Source organism: Hylobates moloch, unplaced genomic scaffold (assembly GCF_009828535.3).
Source record: "Hylobates moloch isolate HMO894 unplaced genomic scaffold, HMol_V3 SCAFFOLD_11, whole genome shotgun sequence".
NCBI classification, from domain to species: domain Eukaryota; kingdom Metazoa; phylum Chordata; class Mammalia; order Primates; family Hylobatidae; genus Hylobates; species Hylobates moloch.
In genome coordinates this window covers 75,892,377-75,913,630 of record NW_026652286.1, presented here as the reverse complement: position 1 = coordinate 75,913,630, position 21,254 = coordinate 75,892,377, and the positions used below count along the sequence as shown (strand labels likewise).

Sequence of the window (21,254 nt, the reverse complement as noted above, 5' to 3'; positions counted from 1 at the left end):
TCCTAAACCCAAGGAGCCAGAGATCAAAGTTGGGGCCCAATACGAGTCCCCCAGAGTTAGGGCACACAGTCCAGGAAATGGGAGATGAGCGCTGGCCCACTAAAATCTTCCAGAAACAAAAGCAGTTAACTAAATCCACCTTAAACCTCAATCAAACATTCAATGTCATTAAATAGAATAAAAGGAAAAACAAAAAAACCATCGAAAGGTGAGCAACCTCAAAGACTGAAGATAGGTAGGACCAAAAAGATGAGAAAGAACCAGCCCAAGAAACCTGAAAGCTCAAAAGGCCAGAGTGCCTTCTTTCCTCCAAACAACTGCATCACCTTTCCAGCAAGCAACCACACTGAGATGGCTGAAATGACAGAAATAGAATTCATAATATGGATAAAGAAGATAATAGAATTCAAAATAAACATCATTGAGCTACAGGAATACATTGAAAGGCAATCCAAGAAAGCTAAAACTCATGATAAAACAATGCGGGGACTGACAGACAATCTAGTCGGTGTAGAGAAGAATGTAACTGATCTGACACAGCTGAAAAACTTACTACAAGATTTTTTTAAGGCAACCTGAATTATTAAGGGCAGAATAGATGAAGTGGAGGAAAGAATCTGAGAGCTTGAAGACTATCTTCCTTTTCTAGTTTTTAAAATTTTACTTTAAATTCTGGGATACTTGTGCTGAACGTGCAGGTTTATTACATAGGTATACATGTGCCATGGTGGTTTGCTACACCGATCAACCATCATCTATGTTTTAAGCCCTACCTGCATTAGGTATTTGTCCTAATGTTCTCACTCACTTTTCACCCCACACCCCAACAGGCTCTAGTGTATGATGTTCCCCTCTCTGTGTCCATGTGTTCTCATTGTTCAACTCCTACCTACGTGTGAGAACATGTGGTGCTTGGTTTTCTGTTCCTGTGTTAGTTTGCTGTGAATGATGGTTTCCAGCTTCATCCATGTCCCTGCAAAGGACATTAATTCATCCTTTTTTTGTATCCTGAGACTTTGCTGAAATTGCTTATTAGCTTAAGGAGCTTTTGGGCTGAGACGATGGGGTTTTCTAAATATACAATCATGTAATCTCCAAACAGAGACAATTTGACTTTCTCTCTTCCTTTTTGAATACCCTTTATTTCTTTCTCTTACTTCTTTGCCCTGGCCAGAACTTCTAGTACTATGTTGAATAGGAGTTGTGAGAGAGGGCATCCTTATCTTGTGCAGGTTTTCAAAGGGAATGCTTCCAGCTTTTGCCCATTCAGTATGATATTGATATTGATTCATATTCAGTATAACATTGGCTGTGGGTTTGTCATAAATAGCTCTTATTATTTTGAGATATGTTCCATTAATACCTAGTTTATGGAGTTTTCAGCATGAAGGTGTGTTGAATTTTATCGGAGGCCTTTTCTGCATCTATTGAGATAATCATGTGGTTTTTGTCATTGGTCCTGTTTATGTCATGGATTACATTTATTGATTTGCATATGTTGAACCAGGCTTGCATCCCAGGGATGAAGCCAACTTGACTGTGATGGATAAGCTTTTTGATGTGCTGCTGGATTCAGTTTGCCAACATTTTATTGAGGATTTTCTAATCAATGTTCATCAGCGATATTGGCCTGAAATTTTCTTTTTTTGTTGTGTCTCTGCCAGGTTTTGGTATCATGATGATCCTGCTCTCATAAAACGAGTTAGGTAGGGGTCCCTCTTTTTCTATTGCATGGAATAGTTTCAGAAGGAATGGTACCAACTCCTCTTTGTACCTCTGGTAGAATTTGGCTGTGAATCCATCTGACCGTGGGCTTTTTTTGGTTGGTAGGCTATTAATTACTGCCTCAATTTCAGAACTTGTTATTGGTCTATTCAGGGATTCAACTTCTTCCTGGTTTAGTCTTGGGAGGGTGTATGTGTCCAGGAATTTATCCATTTCTTCTAGATTTTCTAGTTTATTTGCGTAGAGGTGTTTATAGTATTCTCTGACGGTAGTTTGTATTTCTGTGGGATCGGTGGTGATATCTCCTTTATCATTTCTTATTGCATCTATTTGATTGTTCTCTCTTTTCTTCACTAGTCTTGCTAGTGGTCTATCTATTTTGTTGATCTTTTCATAAAACCAGCTCCTGGATTCATTGATTTTTTTAAGAGTTTTTCGTGTCTCTATCTCCTTCAGTTCTGCTCTGATAGCTGTTTCTCGTCTTCTGCTAGCTTTTGAATGTGTTTGCTCTTGCTTCTCTAGTTCTTTTAATTGTGATGTTAGGGGGTCAATTTTAGATCTTTCCTACTTTCTCCTGTGGGCATTTAGTGCTCTAACTTTCCCTCTAAACACTGCTTTAGCTGTGTTCCAGAGATTCTGGTACATTGTGTCTTTGTTCTCATTGGTTTCAAATAACTTATTTATTTCTGCCTTAATTTTGTTATTTACCCACTAGTCATTCAGAAGCAGGTTGTTCAGTTTCCATGTAGTTGTGCAGTTTTGAGTGATTTTCTTAATCCTTAGTTCTAATTTGATTGCACTGTGTTGTGAGAGACTATTTGTTATGATTTCCATTCTTTCCCATTTGCTGAGGAGTGTTTTCCTTCCAATTATGTGGTCAATCTTAGAATAAGTGCGATGTGGTGCTGAGAAAAATGTATATTCTGTTGATATGGAGTGGAGAGTTCTGTAGATGGGGTGGAGTTAGGTCTGCTTGGTCCAGAGCTGAGTTCAACTCCTGAATATCCTTGTTAATTTTCTGTCTCATTAATCTGTCTAATATTGACAGTGGGGTGTTAAACTCTCTCATTATTACTGTATGGGAGTCTAAGTCTCTATGTAGGTCTCTAAGAACTTGCTTTATGAATCTGGGTGCTCCTGTACTGGGTGCATACATATTTAGCATAGTTAGCTCTTCTCGTTGCATTGATCCCTTTACCATATGCAATGCCCTTGTCTTTTTTGATCTTTCTTCATTTAAAGTCTGTTTTATCAGAGACTACGATTGCAACCCCTGCTTTTTTTTTTTTTTTTTGCTTTCCATTCGCATGGTAAATATTCCTCCATCCCTTTATTTTGGGCCTATGTGTATCTTTGCACGTGAATGTGTCTCCTGAATACAGCACACCGATGAGTGTTGACTCTATCCTATTTGCCAGTATATGTCTTTTAATTGGAGCATTTACTCAATTTACATTTAAGGTTAATATTGTTATGTGTGAATTTGATCCTGTCATTATGATGCCCATTAGTTGATGCAGTTTCTTCAGTGTTGATGGTCTTTACAATTTGGTATGTTTTTGCAGTGGCTGGTACTGATTTTTCCTTTCCATATTTAGTGCTTCCTTCAGGAGCTCTTGTAAGGCAGGCCTGGTGGTGACAAAATTTCTCAGCATTTGCTTGTCTGTAAAGGATTTTATTTCTCCTTCACTTATGAAGCTTAGTTTGGCTAGATATGAAATTCTGGGTTGAAAATTCTTTTCTTTAAGAATGTTGAATATTGGCCCCTACTCTCTTCTGGTTTGTGGGGTTTCTGCAGAGAGATCCACTGTTAGTCTGATGGGCTTGTGAGTAACTCGACCTTTCTCTCTGGCTGCCCTTAACATTTTTTCCTTCATTTCAACCTTGGTGAATCTGATGATTATGTGTCTTGGGGTTGCTTTTCTCAAGGAGTATCTTTGTGGTATTCTCTGTACTTCCTGAATTTGAATGTTGACCTGTCTTGCCAGGCTGGGGAAGTTCTCCTGGATAATATCCTGAAGAGTGTTTTCTAACTTGGTTCCATTCTCCCCATCACTTTCAGGTACACCAGTCAAATGCAGATTTAGTCTTTTCACATAGCCCCATAATTCTTGGAGGCTTTGTTTGTTCCTTTTCATTCTTTTTTCTCTAATCTTGTCTTCATGCTTTATTTCATTAAGTTGATCTTCAATCTCTGATATACTTTCTTCCACTTAATCAATTCAGCTATTGATACTTGTGTATGCTTCACGAAGTTCTTGTGCTGTTTTTTTCAGCTCCATCAGGTCATTTATATACTTCTCTAAACTGGTTATTCTAGTTAGCAATTCCTCTAAACTTTTTTCAAGGTTCTCAGCTTCCTTGCATTGGGTTGGAACATGCTCCTTTAGCTTGGAGGAGTCTGTTATTACCCACCTTCTGAAGCCTACTTCTGTCAATTCGTCAAACTCATTCTCCGTCCAGTTTTGTCCCCTTGCTGGCAAGGAGTTGTGATCCTTTGGAGAAAAGGAGGCATTCTGGTTTTTGGAATTTTCAGCCTTTTTGTGTTGGTTTTTCCTCATCTTCATGGATTTATCTACCTCTGGTCTTTGAGCTTGGTGACCTTCGGATGGGGTTTTTGTATAGATGTCCTTTTTGTTGATGTTGATGCTATGCCTTTCTGTTTGTTAGTTTTCCTTCTAACAGTCAGGTCCCTTTGCTGCAGGTCTGCTGGACTTTGCAGGAGGTCCACTCCTGACCCTGTTTGCCTGGCTATCACCATCAGAGTCAGCAGAACAGCAAAGATTGCTGCCTGTTCTTTCCTCTGGAAGCTTCGTCCTAGAGGGGCACGCACCAGATGCCGGCTGGAGTGCTCCTGTATGAGATGTCTGTCGACCCTGCTGGGAGATGTCTCCCAGTCAGGAGGCACAGGGGTCAGGGACCCACTTGAGAAGGCAGTCTGTCCCTTAGCAGAGCTCAAGCTCTGTGTTGAAGATCTGATGCTCTCTTCAGAGCCAGCAGGCGGGAACGTTTTAAGTCTGCTGATGCTGCACCCACAGCCACCCCTTCCCCCAGCTGCTCTGTCCCAGGGAGATGGGAGTTTTATCTATAAGCCCCTGACTGGGGGTGTTGCCTTTCTTTCAGAGATGCCCTGCCCAGAGAGCTTCTGAAAGATTTATTCTGTATCTCAAATAAAGATCCTCAACAAAATCACAAAAATTACTATCCTGTTCTAAAAATATGTTAACTGTATATTTTTCAACATTTCCTAAGAAGCCTATATAATTGAACCATAATAATTCTATTTCTCTCAATTAATTGCCTTTACAAAGCTATTCTTCAACATTATGTCTTAAGCTATACCCAAAGATTGCTATTTAAAACAAAAAAAAAATTCTGGCTGGGGGTGGTGGCTCATATCTGTAATCCCAGCACTTTGGGAGGCTGAGGAGGGCAGATCACATGAGGCCAGGAGTTCGAGACACCCTGGTCAACATGGTGAATCCCTCTCTCTACTAAAAATACAAAAGTTAGCTAGGCATGGTGGTGCATGCCAGTAGTCCCAGCTACTTAGAAGGCTGAAGCAGGAGAATGGCTTGAACCCAGGAGGCGGAACTTGCAGTGAGCCAAGACTTCACCACTGCACTCCAGCCTGGGCAACAGAGAGAGACAATGTCTCAAAAAAAAAAAATTCTAAGTACAAAAAGGCCTCTGCGTTTTCTAATATCTAAAATTTCTAAAATATTGTCCGATGTGTGTTCTTTTCTGGAACACATGTAATACGAAGACTTCTGTTAAGAATTTCTTTCATAACTCAGGATCAAACACTAGTTTACTTCCTAATGCTAAAATGAAAAATAATTTTGTTCCTCAACCCCAGAGACATTGGACAATGTCCACAGACATTTTTTATTCTCACAATTGATGGGAAGGAATGCTGGAAGGCAGAGATGCTGCTACAACATCCTAAAACGCACAGAACATCCCACACAACAAAGAATTATGTAGCCCAAAACGTCAGTTGCTGAGGATGAGAAAGTCTAGCTATATAATGAGATACATAATCCATTGTCATTATCTCTTTCGGTGACCATTGGAATATTTAGAACTAAGTCAGCTAACCCAGCATTTGCTCTCCCTTCTTCACTTGTCACTTTTTTCCCCACTACAACCAAGAATGCTATAAGGCATTCCAGCTAAATGTTCTGGAAAAATACCAGAAATACCATTTTTAATACCTTTCCAGTAAGGAAAGAGTTATACTATAACTATCAATATTATGTTAAATCACATAACAAGTAGTATTTTATATTTGAAAAATATGATGCTTCTTACCTTAAATAGACAACGACATATATATTCATATACCATATGTTGTAATGAGCTGATAAGTGACTGGATTCTCTGTTCTGTATTTTCAGAATCCTGTAGATTATAATTGGAAATTCATTAGGAAATTTATAAACATTTAAAAAGTACTCCTATAAATTGTTCCTCCAGATTCAAAGCTGATTCTGAAACAAGTATCTTTAACCATCAAATTTAAGGGACTAAACAAGTGCATTAAACTTGTATACTAATATAATATAAAAAAAGACGCATCTTTCTTTAATGTATAGAGTTAAAGCTTTCAACAAATGAAAATTACAATCAATTCCCAATAATACAATATAAGTTGAATTTTATCATATCACTCTCCTATTGGCATTAAAATATCTACATCAATCTAGGTTAAGGCCATTTTAATTATTTATAATTATCAGTCCAGCCCCAAAACAATATGACAAGAATACCTTATAAAGAATTTTCTCATTCTCAATATGGGAACCTCAATGATCTTAAATCATGTGCTACAGGATGAATAAGGATGAACAATAACTTTGAAAATGATGCTGTAAAAACTCACATAAAATTTTAGTTTTTGATCTGGTATAATAATTCCATTTTGCAAGATTATAATAATTGAAAAACATGTTATTAGTGTCTATTTCCTTTGATTAAAGAAAAATTGGCATAGAAATGGAGGAAGGGAAGGTTGTCAACCTGTCCTTTTCCCTTAGTGTGATGTAAGTTTTACATCTCAGAGAGCATTTGGAGAATACATGTCTTACGAAGATCAATTCTGGTATAACAATTGACAAAATTTGCTTGTTTCCTTGTGATTTATAAATTAATACCAAGAAAAAAACCTAGTAAAACAATTTTAATGCTTAGAAAAATACATCCAGCAGAGAAATGTGTGAAACTGGTATAAAGAAAACATTATGAACTGGAACTCAGATGCATTAATCCTAGGCTTCTAGCCTTGTAGTAGTATGTTCTAACTAAGACAACTAATCATTACTTTAGATAGCAAATACTTGTATTCATTTCACTATATGTTAACAAAGATCATATGTGAAATTGAGACTTGGATTTCCTAAAAGTCACTCTATCATAAGACACAGTACTGTACCTACAAGATCCAGTAGATTTTCTAAACAACAGAAAGTTTTGTACTCTACATAGATTTGTGACTGCTTCAGCCAATACAATACAGCAGAAATGACACAGACCTAAGGCTGCGTTTTAAAAGGCTATTCAGTTTCAGCCTTATTCACCGAAACACATACTTAGTGCCTTGAGCTAAAAAATAAGAAGTCCATCCATCTACTCAGTGCTTTGAAAAAGCCAAGCCTCCTGCAGAGGTGCTGCAGTTGGCAGTCCTGTCGTCAAGTCCTCCCACCCACAGCACCAGACGGGCGAGGCACCTGCCTTAGTCCCTCAATTCTCAAGTCCTCCCAGCTGAGGTCCTAGACGTTGTGAAACAAACAAAGTCATCCCTGCTGAGTCCTGACTAAATTTCCAATAGAATCAATAAGCATAACAAAATAGTTTTAATCGGCCAAGTTTCAGATTAATATGATACTCAACAAAAATAATTAGAACAATGTGCATATATGGGAGGTGGTTAAATAAAGTATTGTATAGCCTCACCATCTCTTAAAAACATTAAGTTTATATTCACTGGTAGGAAAGCTGTCCATAATACACTAATACACTTTTTAAAGCACAGTATTGTATCTTTTAGTTAAAACAATTTGTTATCCTTTAATACATACTTTCCTCCATTAGAATACATGCTTGATAAGGCAGTGGACAGTTGTATCTCCATTATCTGGAAAGTTACCGCCTTAAACAACAAGGATATACAATAAAATGTTAAATGTTGTTTTCCCCAGGTAATGGTATTATGGGGATAATTCTTATTTTTACACCTTTCAGAATCACTGGGTTTTTTAAATGATTATATATTACTTATTAATTTATACTCAGAACATAAATTGTTTTCATTAAAAAGATTGTCACATTGGGACACCTTGTTAACAATATAAAAAGAAATTAAGTAACTAATTTCTTTATGTAGCTTAAAAGTGTTACATGTGGTGTTTTGGTACATAATTCTATGAAAGTTTGCTTAATCATTTTTATTATAAATTAAGTACTATCCCTAGTAAAGTGATCCCTGTAATTCAATCTCAGGTACAGGGTATCCAACAGCTTACCTGTTTGTTTTGTAGAGCTCGCTGGAAAAGTCGGAGAAAAGCAGCCAAACTAAAACGGTACATGTTATTAATTTTGGACAAATCAGAAATAATGAAGTACATCTTGCTGGCACTCTCAGCCAGGGGGAGATAGGCATCCCGTTCCTATGGATCAAGAGATCGGTAGGGGATAGGGTGGAAACACCTTAGAATTAGTGCTTTACTGCCACCTAAAGACTACAATGCACATATCTACCCAAGTAATAAAAAAACCTTACTTTTTCTATACACATAAAACAAATGAAGATGATGAATCATGGTTTCTAACTAAAAAAGATAGCAAAATCTAGTTTTTCTTCCTCATTTTTATAAAACTGCAAAGAATATATGTCTTAGTCTATTAAGGCTACCTATAACAAAATACACTAAACTGGTTCTGCTTTTATATAACAGAAATTTATTTCACCCAGTTCTGGAAGCTGGGAAGTCCAAGATCAAGGTGCCAACAGATTTGGTGTCTCATGAGAGCTTGTTTCCTGGTTCACAGAAAGAACTGCTTCTTGCTGTGTTCTCACATGCTGGAAGGGGCTAACAAACTCCCTTGGCCTTCTTTTATAAGGTTACTAATCCCACTCATGAGAGCTCCACCCTCATGACCTAGACACCTTCTGAAACCTCCACCTCTTAATACTATTACACTGGGGATTACATTTCCACATATGAATTTTGGGGGTGATGAGGACACACAAATATTCAGACTATAGCAATATATTTCAAACATCTTTCTACCTCTCAGTTGATAGAGCTAGAAGTGGTTCACTGATTGGTCTTAATGAGGACCAACAGCACTAGTATTAGGGGAAAGTGGGTAAGACGAAATGGTAAATATTTGTGATCAGAGAATAGATGATCCAATTTTACATTTCAAAAGAGAATCAGTTAAGGAAACGCAAGACAGCACAGCACTATTAGGCTATCTCTGATGTGAAGAAAAGTTCAAACTATGAGTATAGGATTGGTGACAATAAGAACACTGATGGAACTAGAGGTAGAGAAGACAACTCTAACAGGTGTCCACATTAGGATAATAAAGTACCCAGCACTGTTCATTATAAGCATGAAAAGAGCCAATAACTGTAGCTTAGAGCTTATAACCCTTTTAATTAGTATATTTAACTTGCCTTAAGAAAAGTTCTAAGAATGGCAAAGATATTATCTAATACTCATTTTCAATATACTCATTTCCAATTTCGGTATAAAATTGCAGCTCTACCTTAGATAACATCATGCCAGAAATCAGTAGAAGGCAGCAGGGTATATTGACAAACACTCCTTATCCTCAATGTACCAACATCTGAATTCCCTCTCTACAATAACTAGAATCAAATCCAAAGTTCTGATGTTTTTCAATAGCTTTTTTTTTTACATCATCTTTCCCCTGAGGACCTGATTCTACATTTTCTATCATATTAACTTAAATGTTCAAGAAAACATAATATGAAATTACAAAGAAGGAAATAATTACTTGATCAAGGGAAATTTGGAGTTTGTAAGATTCATTAAGTGACTCTTGAATAAGTGCACTGCTTGCTTTTGTCTGATTCAAGGACTCAATCAAATCCTTATTTTCCAAAATATTGCCTTGAGATGTGGCAAGTGTCTGTAGGGAAAGTTAACAATATGAACATTATTATACATATAAAAATAACCAATTAAAGCAAGCCCATACTAACTGTCATTCATTTGACGTTTATGGCAACTTATGTTATTTTATAAGAATTTCAACATTTTATAGCCCTCTTAAAGTTTTATTCTGTTTTTATTATAGCCTTCTTATATCAAAAGAATTAATAATTTTATGAAACTATATCATTATCAAACATAGCAAGGTATTAATTTTGTCGATTTAATAAAAAATAAAAACTACTTAAAGTTACAGATTGTTATGATTTCTTGCTTTTAATGCTTCTTGAAATTGTGAGCATATAATTAAATAATAAAACAATACAAATTAGTTAAAAATTGCTTGTCTTAAACAATGCTCATTAAGATCTTCTATTCCAAAAGATAGCTCCCCTTTTTGTTAGAATTTTGACTGTAAGATATACACTAATATGTCTTTGGAAAAAAAAAAAATCTGAAGACACTATTAATTTTCTAAACACTGTTATTTGTATTCATTAAAAAAAAGTAATACGAAAAAAGTAACCTAAATAGCTAGACTTTTACCTCTAGAAGAGATTCTTCGAGCTTGGCTAGCTGTATCTTCTTATCTTCTTCCTGTTGTAATAGTTTTGTTTTCTGTTCTTCTAAATCAGGTTTCTCATGCTGAATGGTTAAAGCTAAAAGCTTGGGAAAACAAAAAGACAAGGAATTAGCAATAAGCCTTACAACAAAACCAAAACTTCCTGCAAACAGGCCTTGTGTTTGACAGACTATTACAAATATGATACTATGTTATCTCATTTCATTCTTTCTAATTAAACGTAAGACACCTTCAACAATTACATCTGATGAAAAAGAGACAAAACAAATAGTTAAGCTGATCAGTAAAATATTAACTACTATAGAAAAGCTATAAGAAAGTGCATTACTTAACATATCAATATGTAATATTTAGTTTTAAATTAAATATACTAAATTATGAGATTACTATTTTTTTAATAGTAAGTATTCATATTAACAAATAAAAAGGGCACGGTAGCTCACGCCTGTAATCCCAGCACTTTGGGAGGCCGAGGTGGGCAGATCATGAGGTAAGGAGTTCGAGACCAGCCTGGCTAACATAGTGAAACCCCATCTCTACTAAAAATACAAAAAATTATCTGGGCGTGGTGGTGGGCGCCTGTAATCCCAGCTACTCGGGAGGCAGAGGCAGGAGAATAGCTTAAACCCGGGAGGCGGAAGTTACAGTGAGCCAAGATCGTGCCATTGCACTCCAGCCTGTGCAACAATGCCAGACTCCGTCTCAAAAAAAAAATAAAATAAACAAATAAAAAGATAAAATACTATGTCATCAAAACCACAATGAGATACCACTTCACTCCCACTAGAATGACTACAATTAAAAAGATACATAATAACCAGAGTTGGCAAGGATATGGAAAAAAGAGGAACGCTCCTACATTACTGGTGGGAAAGTAAATAGTGCAGCCACTTTGGAAAGATTTGTTTGTTTCTCAAATTGCCAAATATAAAGTTACCATAAGACCCAGCAATTCCACTAAAAAAAACATTGAATTATACATTTTAAATCAGCAAGTTGTATGGTATGTACATTGTATTTGTTAAAGCTGTTATCTGTGAAGCTGTTGAAAAATGCTATGTCAAATTGTTAACCCTGAATACTAAAATAGAGAAAGACATTGGTATAAAATATGTAATTCAAAATCTGCTGTATAAGCATCTTCATTTAGTTCTTGCTAAAGTAAGACCTACACAGCTCCTTTTTGCAACTACTGTGGAGATCTTTTACATAGCAGGAGCAATTCTGTCAATTAATTCTGCCAAGTTTTGAGTGACTATCACATTGTTTTATTTAAAAGAAGTATCATCAAGTCAATCAAAAGATATTGTTCATTAAAATACACTTGATGAGTCATATGGTATACAAAGAAATATTTTGAAAGGAGAATTTTAAAAATGACAATCAAGTAAAAATTGCAGCAAATATGTATGCTATCATATAAATCAAAAGATGAAAAAATCTACTACTGTTAGATGAGTAAAACATAGGATGATTCCAGAAGTCAACTGGCATTATATCTTTAAAGGGGAAAAAATGAGTTAGGAAACATGTAAGTATGAACATGAAAAATCATTTTGAAATTTATGTAATAATTCTAAACTGTAATAAGCCATATGAAGATAAATTGACTTCAAGGATGCCATGTGTTCTAATGGTTAAAAAAAAAATGCTGGCTCAGGAGTCAAAGACTCTTAGCTAGCTGAACAAGTCAATTAGCTACACTTCTCACAATTAAATTTCAGTTTTCAAACCAAAAATATAATGCAGATGATCTTAATCTCTATGATCCATCAATCTCTCAAATTCTACCATATATAACAGAAATAAAGTTTAGAATTATATTAAAAGGAGCAGCAATTTGACATTAGCATTAAATGTACAGGTCCCATACATATGATAAATGAAATAAGCTGGAATGCTTCACTCCAACATACAAGTGTATTTTCAAAATCATAAATTTAAATATTAATTAGTCTAACAAAATAGCTTCTCACTCAAAATGTCTAATAGGTATACAAAGCTCCTAAAGATTCCAAGGTTAATTTTTATTATCTGTGTATACCTGCCCTCGTAATCCACTTCTTGTTGTAGTAAAGTTAACCTCAGTAACAATGGAAGCTGCATCCGGTGGAATAAAAGGATTTGGGTTTCTTGTTGACAAAAAGAGGCGGAATTCTTCATTGTAGTCAATAATTTTGTCACCTATTTGTACCACATAACGTGGTCCTATTTTTTAAAAAATAACACAATTAGTTGGTCTGAATCTTCTGTATTTCGCTACACAATATTTGAAAATATAGTTTTTAAGTACGTCTAAATACAGATTTTTCAACAGAATCTAAGACAGCAAAAGCTGGGCTACCTGAGATACTATTAGCAGGATGTTCTATTAATCGGCACTTATGCAAGCAATGATAAATCATATTCACTAAGAAGATCCTGGGATACTGAAGCACCCAAGGAATATCTATTCACATTCAGCATGGTTTTAATGTTAATACGTTTCATATTCCAAATTGCTCTGAAATGGCTGATTATAGATGACAAAAATAGAAATCTTCAATTATATTTGTTCTTTACTTCTAAATTCATCATTTTAAAAGTGTTTATTGCACTAGTATTTAAGACACAGTATTTGAAAACAGAATGATGGTTAAAAAAACAAAGATTATCAACATGAGTAACTAAAAAATATAGATTATCAACAAAACAAAAGAGCAATCTACAAACTTGGAAACAGTTATTTATAAACCATATATCAGATAAGGGGTTAATATCCAAAATGTATAAAGAAAAAACTCATACAACTCAATAGCAGAAAGACGAATAACCTGATTAAAAAGTAGGCAAAGGATCTGAATAGACATTTCTCCAAAGAAGATATAAATATGGCCAACAGCTATATGAAAAGATGCTCAACATCACTTATCATGAGGAAAAGCAAATCAAAACCACTATGAGATATCACCTCGCACCTGTTAGGATGGGTATTACCAAAAAGACAAGAGATAACAAATGTTGGTGAAGGTATAGAGAAAAGGGAATTGTTGGTGGGAATGAAGACCAGTGCAGCCATTACGAAAAACAGTAGGAAGGTTCCTAAAGAAATTAAAAATAGAACTACCATATGACCCAGCAATCTTTTTTCTGGTTACATGCCCAAAGGAAATAAGTCACCACCTCATAAAGATATTTGCACTCCCATCTTCTTCACAGCATTATTCACAATAGCCAAGACATGGAAACAACCTAAATGTCCATCAACAGATCAGATAAAGAAAATGTGGATCAGGCACGGTTGTTTATGCCTGTAATCGCATCATTTTGGGAGGTGAGACGGAAGGGCCACTTGAGACCAGAAGTTCAAGATCCATCTGGGAAACATACTGAGACCTCGTCTTTGCCAAAAAAAATTTTTTTAATTAGCTAGGCATGATGGTATGTGCCTGTAGTCCAACATACTCAGGAGGCTGAGGCCAGAGGATCATTTGAGCCCAGGAGTTTGAGGTTACAGTGAGCTATGATCACACCACTGTACTCAAGCCTGGGCAAAAGAGTCAGACCCTATTCTAAAAAAAAGAAAGGAAAAGAAAAGAAAACATGATGTGTATACACAAACACCCACACACACACAATGGAATAATGTTCAGTCATAAAAAAGAAGTAGATCCTGCCATTTGCCCTAACATGTACAAACCTGGAAAACATTTTACTAAGTAAAGCAGGCCAGACACAGAAAGAAAATTACTGCTTGATCTCAAATATACAGAGACAGAAAATAAAACAGTATTTACCAGGGGCAGGTAGCAGGGGAACAAAGGAGGGGATGGGAGATGTAGTCAAAGAACACAAAATAGCAGATACGTAGGATGATCAAGTCTAGAAATCCAACGTACAACATGAGGACTATAGGTAACAAAACTCTATTGCATTTGGGATGTTGTGCTAAAGGAGTAGAGTTTAGATGCTCTTGACACACAAAAAGGGGGCTAGCTGTGTAAATTGATAGATATGTTAATTTGCTTTACTACAGTAAAACATTTTATGATCTATATATATCCCATAATATAATGCTGTAAACCTTAAATATGTACAATAAAATATATTTTTTTAAAAAGCCAACAAAAAAGTTGAAAGTTAAAGAATGGAAAAGTACATATCATGTAAATACTAGCCCAAAAAGTTAGTGTAACCACTCTAATATCACACTCTAAAACTTGAAACATCTCTAGAGGTAAAGAACATTTCATAATGATAAATAAGACAACTGAATAGAAAGATATCACATTTCCAAAAAATGTAAGCATCTAATAACATAGCTTTCAAAATGTTTAAAACAAGAACTGACAGAACTAAAAGACAAATTCAAAATCACAGAAACTTTAGGATATTTATCTCAACATATGATAAAGCAAAGAGAAAAAAAGAAGTTAGGGCATAGATTTGAACATCACAATTAACAAACTTGACACTATTAATTAACCTGTACAGAAAACTAAACCAAGCAAGAGCAAAAGTCATACAATTTTCAACTTCCATAGAACATTTATAAAAATTAACCAAATGCCAGATCAGAAAGAAGACTCAACAGAATTCAAAAAATTAAAACACTGTACAATAAGTTCTATGACTAAATGGAGATAAGCTACATATCAGTAACAAATATGTAACTAGAAAATCTCCAAGCACCTGAAAATTAAACAACAAAATGCTGAGTAATTTATGAGTCAAAAAAGAAACTGAAATTTGGGTAGGAAGCTGAAGAAGGGCTTAAAGGAAAATTGATAGACATAAATGCATATATTAGAAAAAAGAAAAGACTATCAATATTTTGATTTTCCATTTCAAAAATCTAGAAAAGACCAAATAAAATCTGGAGAAATAGGAATGAAATAACAAAGAGCAACATCAATTTTAAAATACAGTACAGAAAGTCAACATTAAAAGTTGGTTGGCTACACACGGACTTGGGAAATATGGGAACATTAGATAGTGGGGATTCCAAAAGTCAGGGGGGGATCACAGGCTAAAAAACTTCCTCTTGGGTACTATGTCCACTATCTGGGTGATGTGATCAATAGAAGTCCAAACACAGCACCATGCAATATACCCTTGTTAAACAAACCTGCATATGTCCCCTGTGAATCTAAAATTAAAATTTTAAAAATTTCAAGTTGGTATTTTAGTAATATTGATAAATCCCTATCAAGACTAATCAATAAAAAGGATAATAAAAATTATCAATATCAGGAAAAATGAAACATCATTACAAAGCCAACAGACATTGAAAAGATGAGATTATTTAAAATATATACTATGTTATAATTTAGATAAAACAATCGCCTAAAAAAATACGACTTAACCAAAGCTGACAGACACACAAAAAACACAATACAAACAAAACAAAATAATCCCAGTGTTTAAAGAGCCATAGCTCACGTTTACCAGCTCTTTACAATGAAAGATAGAACATCATGGGAAATTGTGCATTGTGTCAGTAAAAAGGACTTAATAGAGGCTTATTAGAGGATTTTGACTTGTGTTAGGCGATTTATAAATAATTCAAGAAAAATGTACTTTTCCTGGGAATTGGGTGTGATCAGAAAGAGCAAACAATGGTTTGGTATCTTAATTTTTATGTAGGAGGTAAGAGAAATGGAGTGGGACTAAACCACCATTGGTAAAGAAGCAGGAGTCACTCATATTAACTAGGAGAAGAGAATGGTTATTTTTGTGTTATGGAAAGTGTTCCTGTTTTTTGTGCTCAAACATGACTGAGGTCAGAGTGACTTCTCTGATGTTGGCGTTTTATGAAATGATTTATGTTCAACAGGAGTACACAAAGTCCAAGCTATTAGAATCTGGCCAGATCTCAGTCTAGAGTGGTCAGGTGCTGCTTTTTCTCTTTCTCATTTACTCAAAGTACAAAAAGAAGCAGAACTTCTCTATGATGTTATAAGTTAGGAATGTGGTTATCCTTGTGGAGAAGGGGTGTAGTAAATAACTGGGCTTCTGGAGTGCTAGTAAAGCTCTTATGTCTTGAGCTGGGTGTTTATACAGGTGTATTCAATTTGTAAAAATTCATTAGCTATAAATTTAGGTATTCTTTTCTTTATGCATATTTATTTTTAAATAAAAAGTTAAAAAAATGGTTTTCTTTGGTGAGTCGAACTAGTCATGGGAGGGGAGGAACAGAATGCTGCTGCACTTCTGTATCATTTGACTTTATAACCCATGCATGTACTACTTTGATAAAACATTTTTGAAAATATTTTAAAATAAGTATTTCATTGTCTAAAAAAGACTCTTCAGTGTTGTCTCATCTCTTACTCATAGAAAATATCAAATGTAGAACTATAGAGTCCAACACAGTCTTAACTGTATGAATTCTTAATTTACATTGGAATTAACCTGTGATGCAGTTAATTTTGACTACTTTTTTCCTCTGAACACAAAATCTGTGTTGTACTTTAGATAACTAAAGACAGAATGATTGGGCACAGGTACAAGAGTCGGTCTCTGGGTCCTTTCCAGGGAAAGTGCCAATTTATATGGCTATTGTTTTCTGAACCAACATAAGGCTTGGATATTTTGGGGTTTTTTTGTGTATTTTTTTTTTCAGTCAACGTGTATAATAGAATGAACATTTGGGGTGCTTGGATACATGGATACATTTAGATGCATTCACTGTGATATCTTTGGTTACTTCTATAACAATCAGATAAAGATTCAGGCAAGATCAACCTATAAGGTATACGCAAATCCTATCAATATTTACAGCTGAAAGAAATGTATTATGACAGAAAGTGAAAAGGAATCTATATTTTTACACCAGGCAGGGGTGCACCACAATTTTACCTGTCTGAATTTTGGAAACTAATACTGCTGAAGGTTTACTATGATCATTCAAATTTAAACCAGGCAGTGGCCACCATAGATTCCATAGTACCTGACATAACAATGACTGTAAAAACTGCTGTCATAACTGATACTTAGTATGCACACTGGGATATTGCTAATTATTACAAATTATTTCTTTTTTATATTCTTTTGGAAAGAAGACCAAAATCAGTTCAGCTATTGTACGCAGGACAGCTTTATAGGTCCAAACACTTCAGAAATATATTATCAACTGAGATGAATTCAAGTACCATGAGAACTTCTATATAGGTCCAAATTCCATTCCATTATGTAGATAAAATTTTGATAATGGTCTCCAGTGGGAAAACTTTTCACAGTGTATTGCATACCACTCAGGCACAACTAACTCAAGATGAATGGGACTTAATTACAGGCAAATCTAAAACTCTGGCACCCAAAGAAGGAAATAAACATTTTACAAGGAGATATCCCACAGCCCATTATAGACCAACTACTTGCTTTACAGCCACTAAATACAAAGAAAGAAAGATAACCAACATCTGAATACCCTCTTGGCCTATAAAAAGCAGAATGTTCCATACCTGGAAATTTTACCATAGCCCCTATATCTTGTCAACAAACGTAGCTAGGTTTAAATCACAGCCCTTGCAAGAGGCAGCTTTGGAAGTAATTGAGGCAATTGTGAATCAATCCTTGTCTTCGGTCCCTATATCCTTCAGGTACACCAAATTACAGATATCTACAAATAATCTCACAGATGAGCAAATCCAATGCAATGCTATACCCATCAACTAACCACAGGTACAATTTCTGGCAATCTATAGCATTGGATATTCTGTACAATGAGCTCACTTCAAGTAGTGTTCCTGGCTAGAAAATATGCCACTCTGAGACCAACTAAAATATACCTGTCCAGAGACTCATGAGTTGGAACTAGTGAACTAGCTTAAGGTCTCTCAACCTTAGCAGTATTAACAATTTGTGCTGAGAAATTATTTGTTGTAGGTAGTTGTCCTGTCCATTTTAAGATGTCTCTAGCATAGTGGCCCTCCACTCTAGCTGTGACAACAAAAAATGTCTCCTGACATTGCCAAATATTCTCTGGGAGACAAAACTGCTCCTAATAGAAGAACACTGATCTACCAGTCTTCAGGACACTGGGTCACCCAGAAGCAACTGGACTACGAAAGACACATCCATATGGAGATGTACGTTTTGAAAACAGAGACAACAATTAATCACAAATTTAACCTTTATGTTGCATATACGTATGCCTGTCTCTGTAGGAACCATGCCTAAAAGGAGGCATCTGGACTAAAAGAACCAACCACAAATGTTTAGCTGTCATCTCTAGTATAATTCCTGGTTCCATACTCAAACTCAACATGGAAATAAAACAACCATAAAGGACTAGAATGCTTAATAGAAGATACTTTTAATGTCTGTTGTTCGTAAAACATAAAACTATTAGCCAACTACACTAGCCTCTCCCTCAACAACTTCTATACAGTTAGCTGGTCCAATTGTCTTCAACTATTTACCAACTGCAAACTGCCACAACTACCTTCTGCCTTGGCTGTGCTCCTAAGCACAAAGGAAACAAAGTAAAAAAAAAAAAAAAAAAAAGAGAGAGAGAGAGAGAGAGAAAAGGAGAGAATTTGAAGAAGTATACTTTGCTCTTCTATGATCAATAAATAAGAAGATTTTTGAAGAGCATAAATTTGTAGGAGAGAAGTACATTCTATTCCTATATTTATGTCTGCTTTAAACACAGTAAGTAGAAAAGTAATTTGTATATCTTAGATTAAGGACACTGGGATGTAAACAAACTTGGCACAAACTTTGTTTTATGTGATTCTAGGACTACCATCCTCTGTCCCCAGGGTTAATGTATGATGAAAATATGGCAACTCATGAGGAACTTTTCAGTCTTGAAAAGGACAATATCTGGAATACACACAAAGGGGATAACAGACTAGTGTGACATGAACACATCCAACCCTGGGGAGAAGATGGAAAAAGATAGGTGCAATGATTAACTCTCTTTTCCTAATTCTGACATAAACAAATTGACCTAAACAGCCTTGCATAACTACCTAGAACAGTTGAAAATGTGAATCAATCATGATATAAAATTTATCACTATTTTCAGGGGATCTAGTCAACACTCTACACTCAGACAATGCCACATATACCATTAAAACCTAACACTAACCAGAACTCATGGAGATTTATAGTTAATGAGTCCTTCAGGACCACAGTATAGAATGAAGAATGTCAAATTGAGATGGCCCTAAAGGTTCATTTCCTGCTCCTTAAGATACCATAGCAAGAAACTAGCTCAGCAGATCTGAGTTACCCCCAACAGAAGGACCAGAAACTGAGCTCTGGAAGACAACTCCATTCTAGCAAGGTCACTTTCTTGATTACAAGCTTCTGTTGTTATATAGCGGCTTAGATATTCCCTGCCCTTCATGCCCATAAAATATATTAAGAGGATAATGCTACAAAGGCCCCACTACTTGAGTTCTCATAACATATCAACCAGTACTAGCCAAACATATCTATGTGAGGGACAATAGATTATCAAAGAATAGTGCATGCTTTGCTATTTCTCTGCCTTGCCCCAATAACAACAATTTTCTATTTAAAGTTCGCTGTGCTAGCAACATATGTGGCATACATACACATACGTATATGTACATGTCTACATATGTATGTGTATACACTTTGCATGATATGCTCTTTAAGTTTCAAGGCATAGCTTTCTAATCATCCAAGACTGGGCTCGGTTGCTATGCAGAAAAGAATTAACATAGCAATCCTGAGACTCTTTAGAAAGGGCTGCTTGTAAAGTTGGCCCATAACCAGCACCTGGGAACTTAGATTTTGGGAGAGTTCTCACCATCCTCAGAACTCAAAAAAGTGGCTCACTGTGCCTAAACTGTTTGTACAAACAATATGGTTTATGCTACACCTGCTTTCCTTCAGGGAGTCTAGAATTTTGTAATGTGCTAGGAAGAGCGTGCTTACGTAATCAACCGCCAGTAAACTATGGGTACTAGGTCTCTACTGAGCTTCCCTGATAAACAACGTTTTACACATATTGTCACAACTTATTGCTAAAGGAAGTAAGCCCATCATGTGTGACTCCACTGGAAGAGGACTCTTGAAAGCTTGCACCTGGTTTAATTACTTACTTTGGAAATTTTAAAAATATTTACACTCTGGAAAGTGTCAATTATTTACCTTGAGCAACCAGATCTCGTCTCAATAATGGATAAAGAACAGGTTCTACACCATCCATCTCTTGTATAATAAGGGTTTTCCCAAAACGTACTGCTAATTCAAGAGCTGTGATAAAGTTACTATCCTAATTGAACAAAAAAGAATACATATTAATTATTTAATTACTTTAATATTTACAAATATCCTTAAAGATTATGAATGAAAATACTAACAAGAATAATATGAATATTTAAAAATTTAATACTCATGTTAATAATTCAAATTATTCATTATCGTTTTTCTACTCATAAGTATTTGGTAATGATTTTAGTTGAATAAATTATCAAAAAAATTTCACAATTTAAATACACAAATAAGAAAAATAAGAATTTTAACAATTTTTTAAATTGTGGTTAAAAAAGAAATCCACATAACCTGAGATCTAACCTCGTTACCAGTATTTAGGTGTATAGTACAGAATTGTTAACTGTGAGCACAGTGTCGCAAAACAGATCTCTAGAACTTTTTCATGTTGCATGACTGTAACCACTGAATAGTAACTATTTCCCCCAAAATACAAAAGCCTTTCTTCAATTTTCTACAGTAATTTCAAACTGTTAGAGAAACACAATTTCAAATTCTATAGGTAATAAATTACTCACCCAGGT

At 35.3% G+C, this 21,254-nt stretch overlaps 1 protein-coding gene across 4 annotated transcripts in view; it reads right to left on the bottom strand.

Annotated features, from left to right (window-relative positions):
- DYNC2H1 (dynein cytoplasmic 2 heavy chain 1) overlaps window positions 1-21,254 on the bottom strand; it is a 388,044-nt gene that overhangs the window by 217,075 nt on the left and 149,715 nt on the right. For all 4 annotated transcript variants that reach the window (XM_032167257.2, XM_032167258.2, XM_058446233.1 and 1 more), the window contains 6 exons: window positions 20,608-20,731; window positions 12,539-12,702; window positions 10,458-10,577; window positions 9,754-9,888; window positions 8,250-8,393; window positions 6,040-6,129 (listed from right to left, as the gene is read on the bottom strand). In XM_032167257.2, coding sequence (XP_032023148.1) covers window positions 6,040-6,129; window positions 8,250-8,393; window positions 9,754-9,888; window positions 10,458-10,577; window positions 12,539-12,702; window positions 20,608-20,731 — 777 coding nt within the window. The remainder of the gene's footprint in view (window positions 1-6,039; window positions 6,130-8,249; window positions 8,394-9,753; window positions 9,889-10,457; window positions 10,578-12,538; window positions 12,703-20,607; window positions 20,732-21,254) is intronic.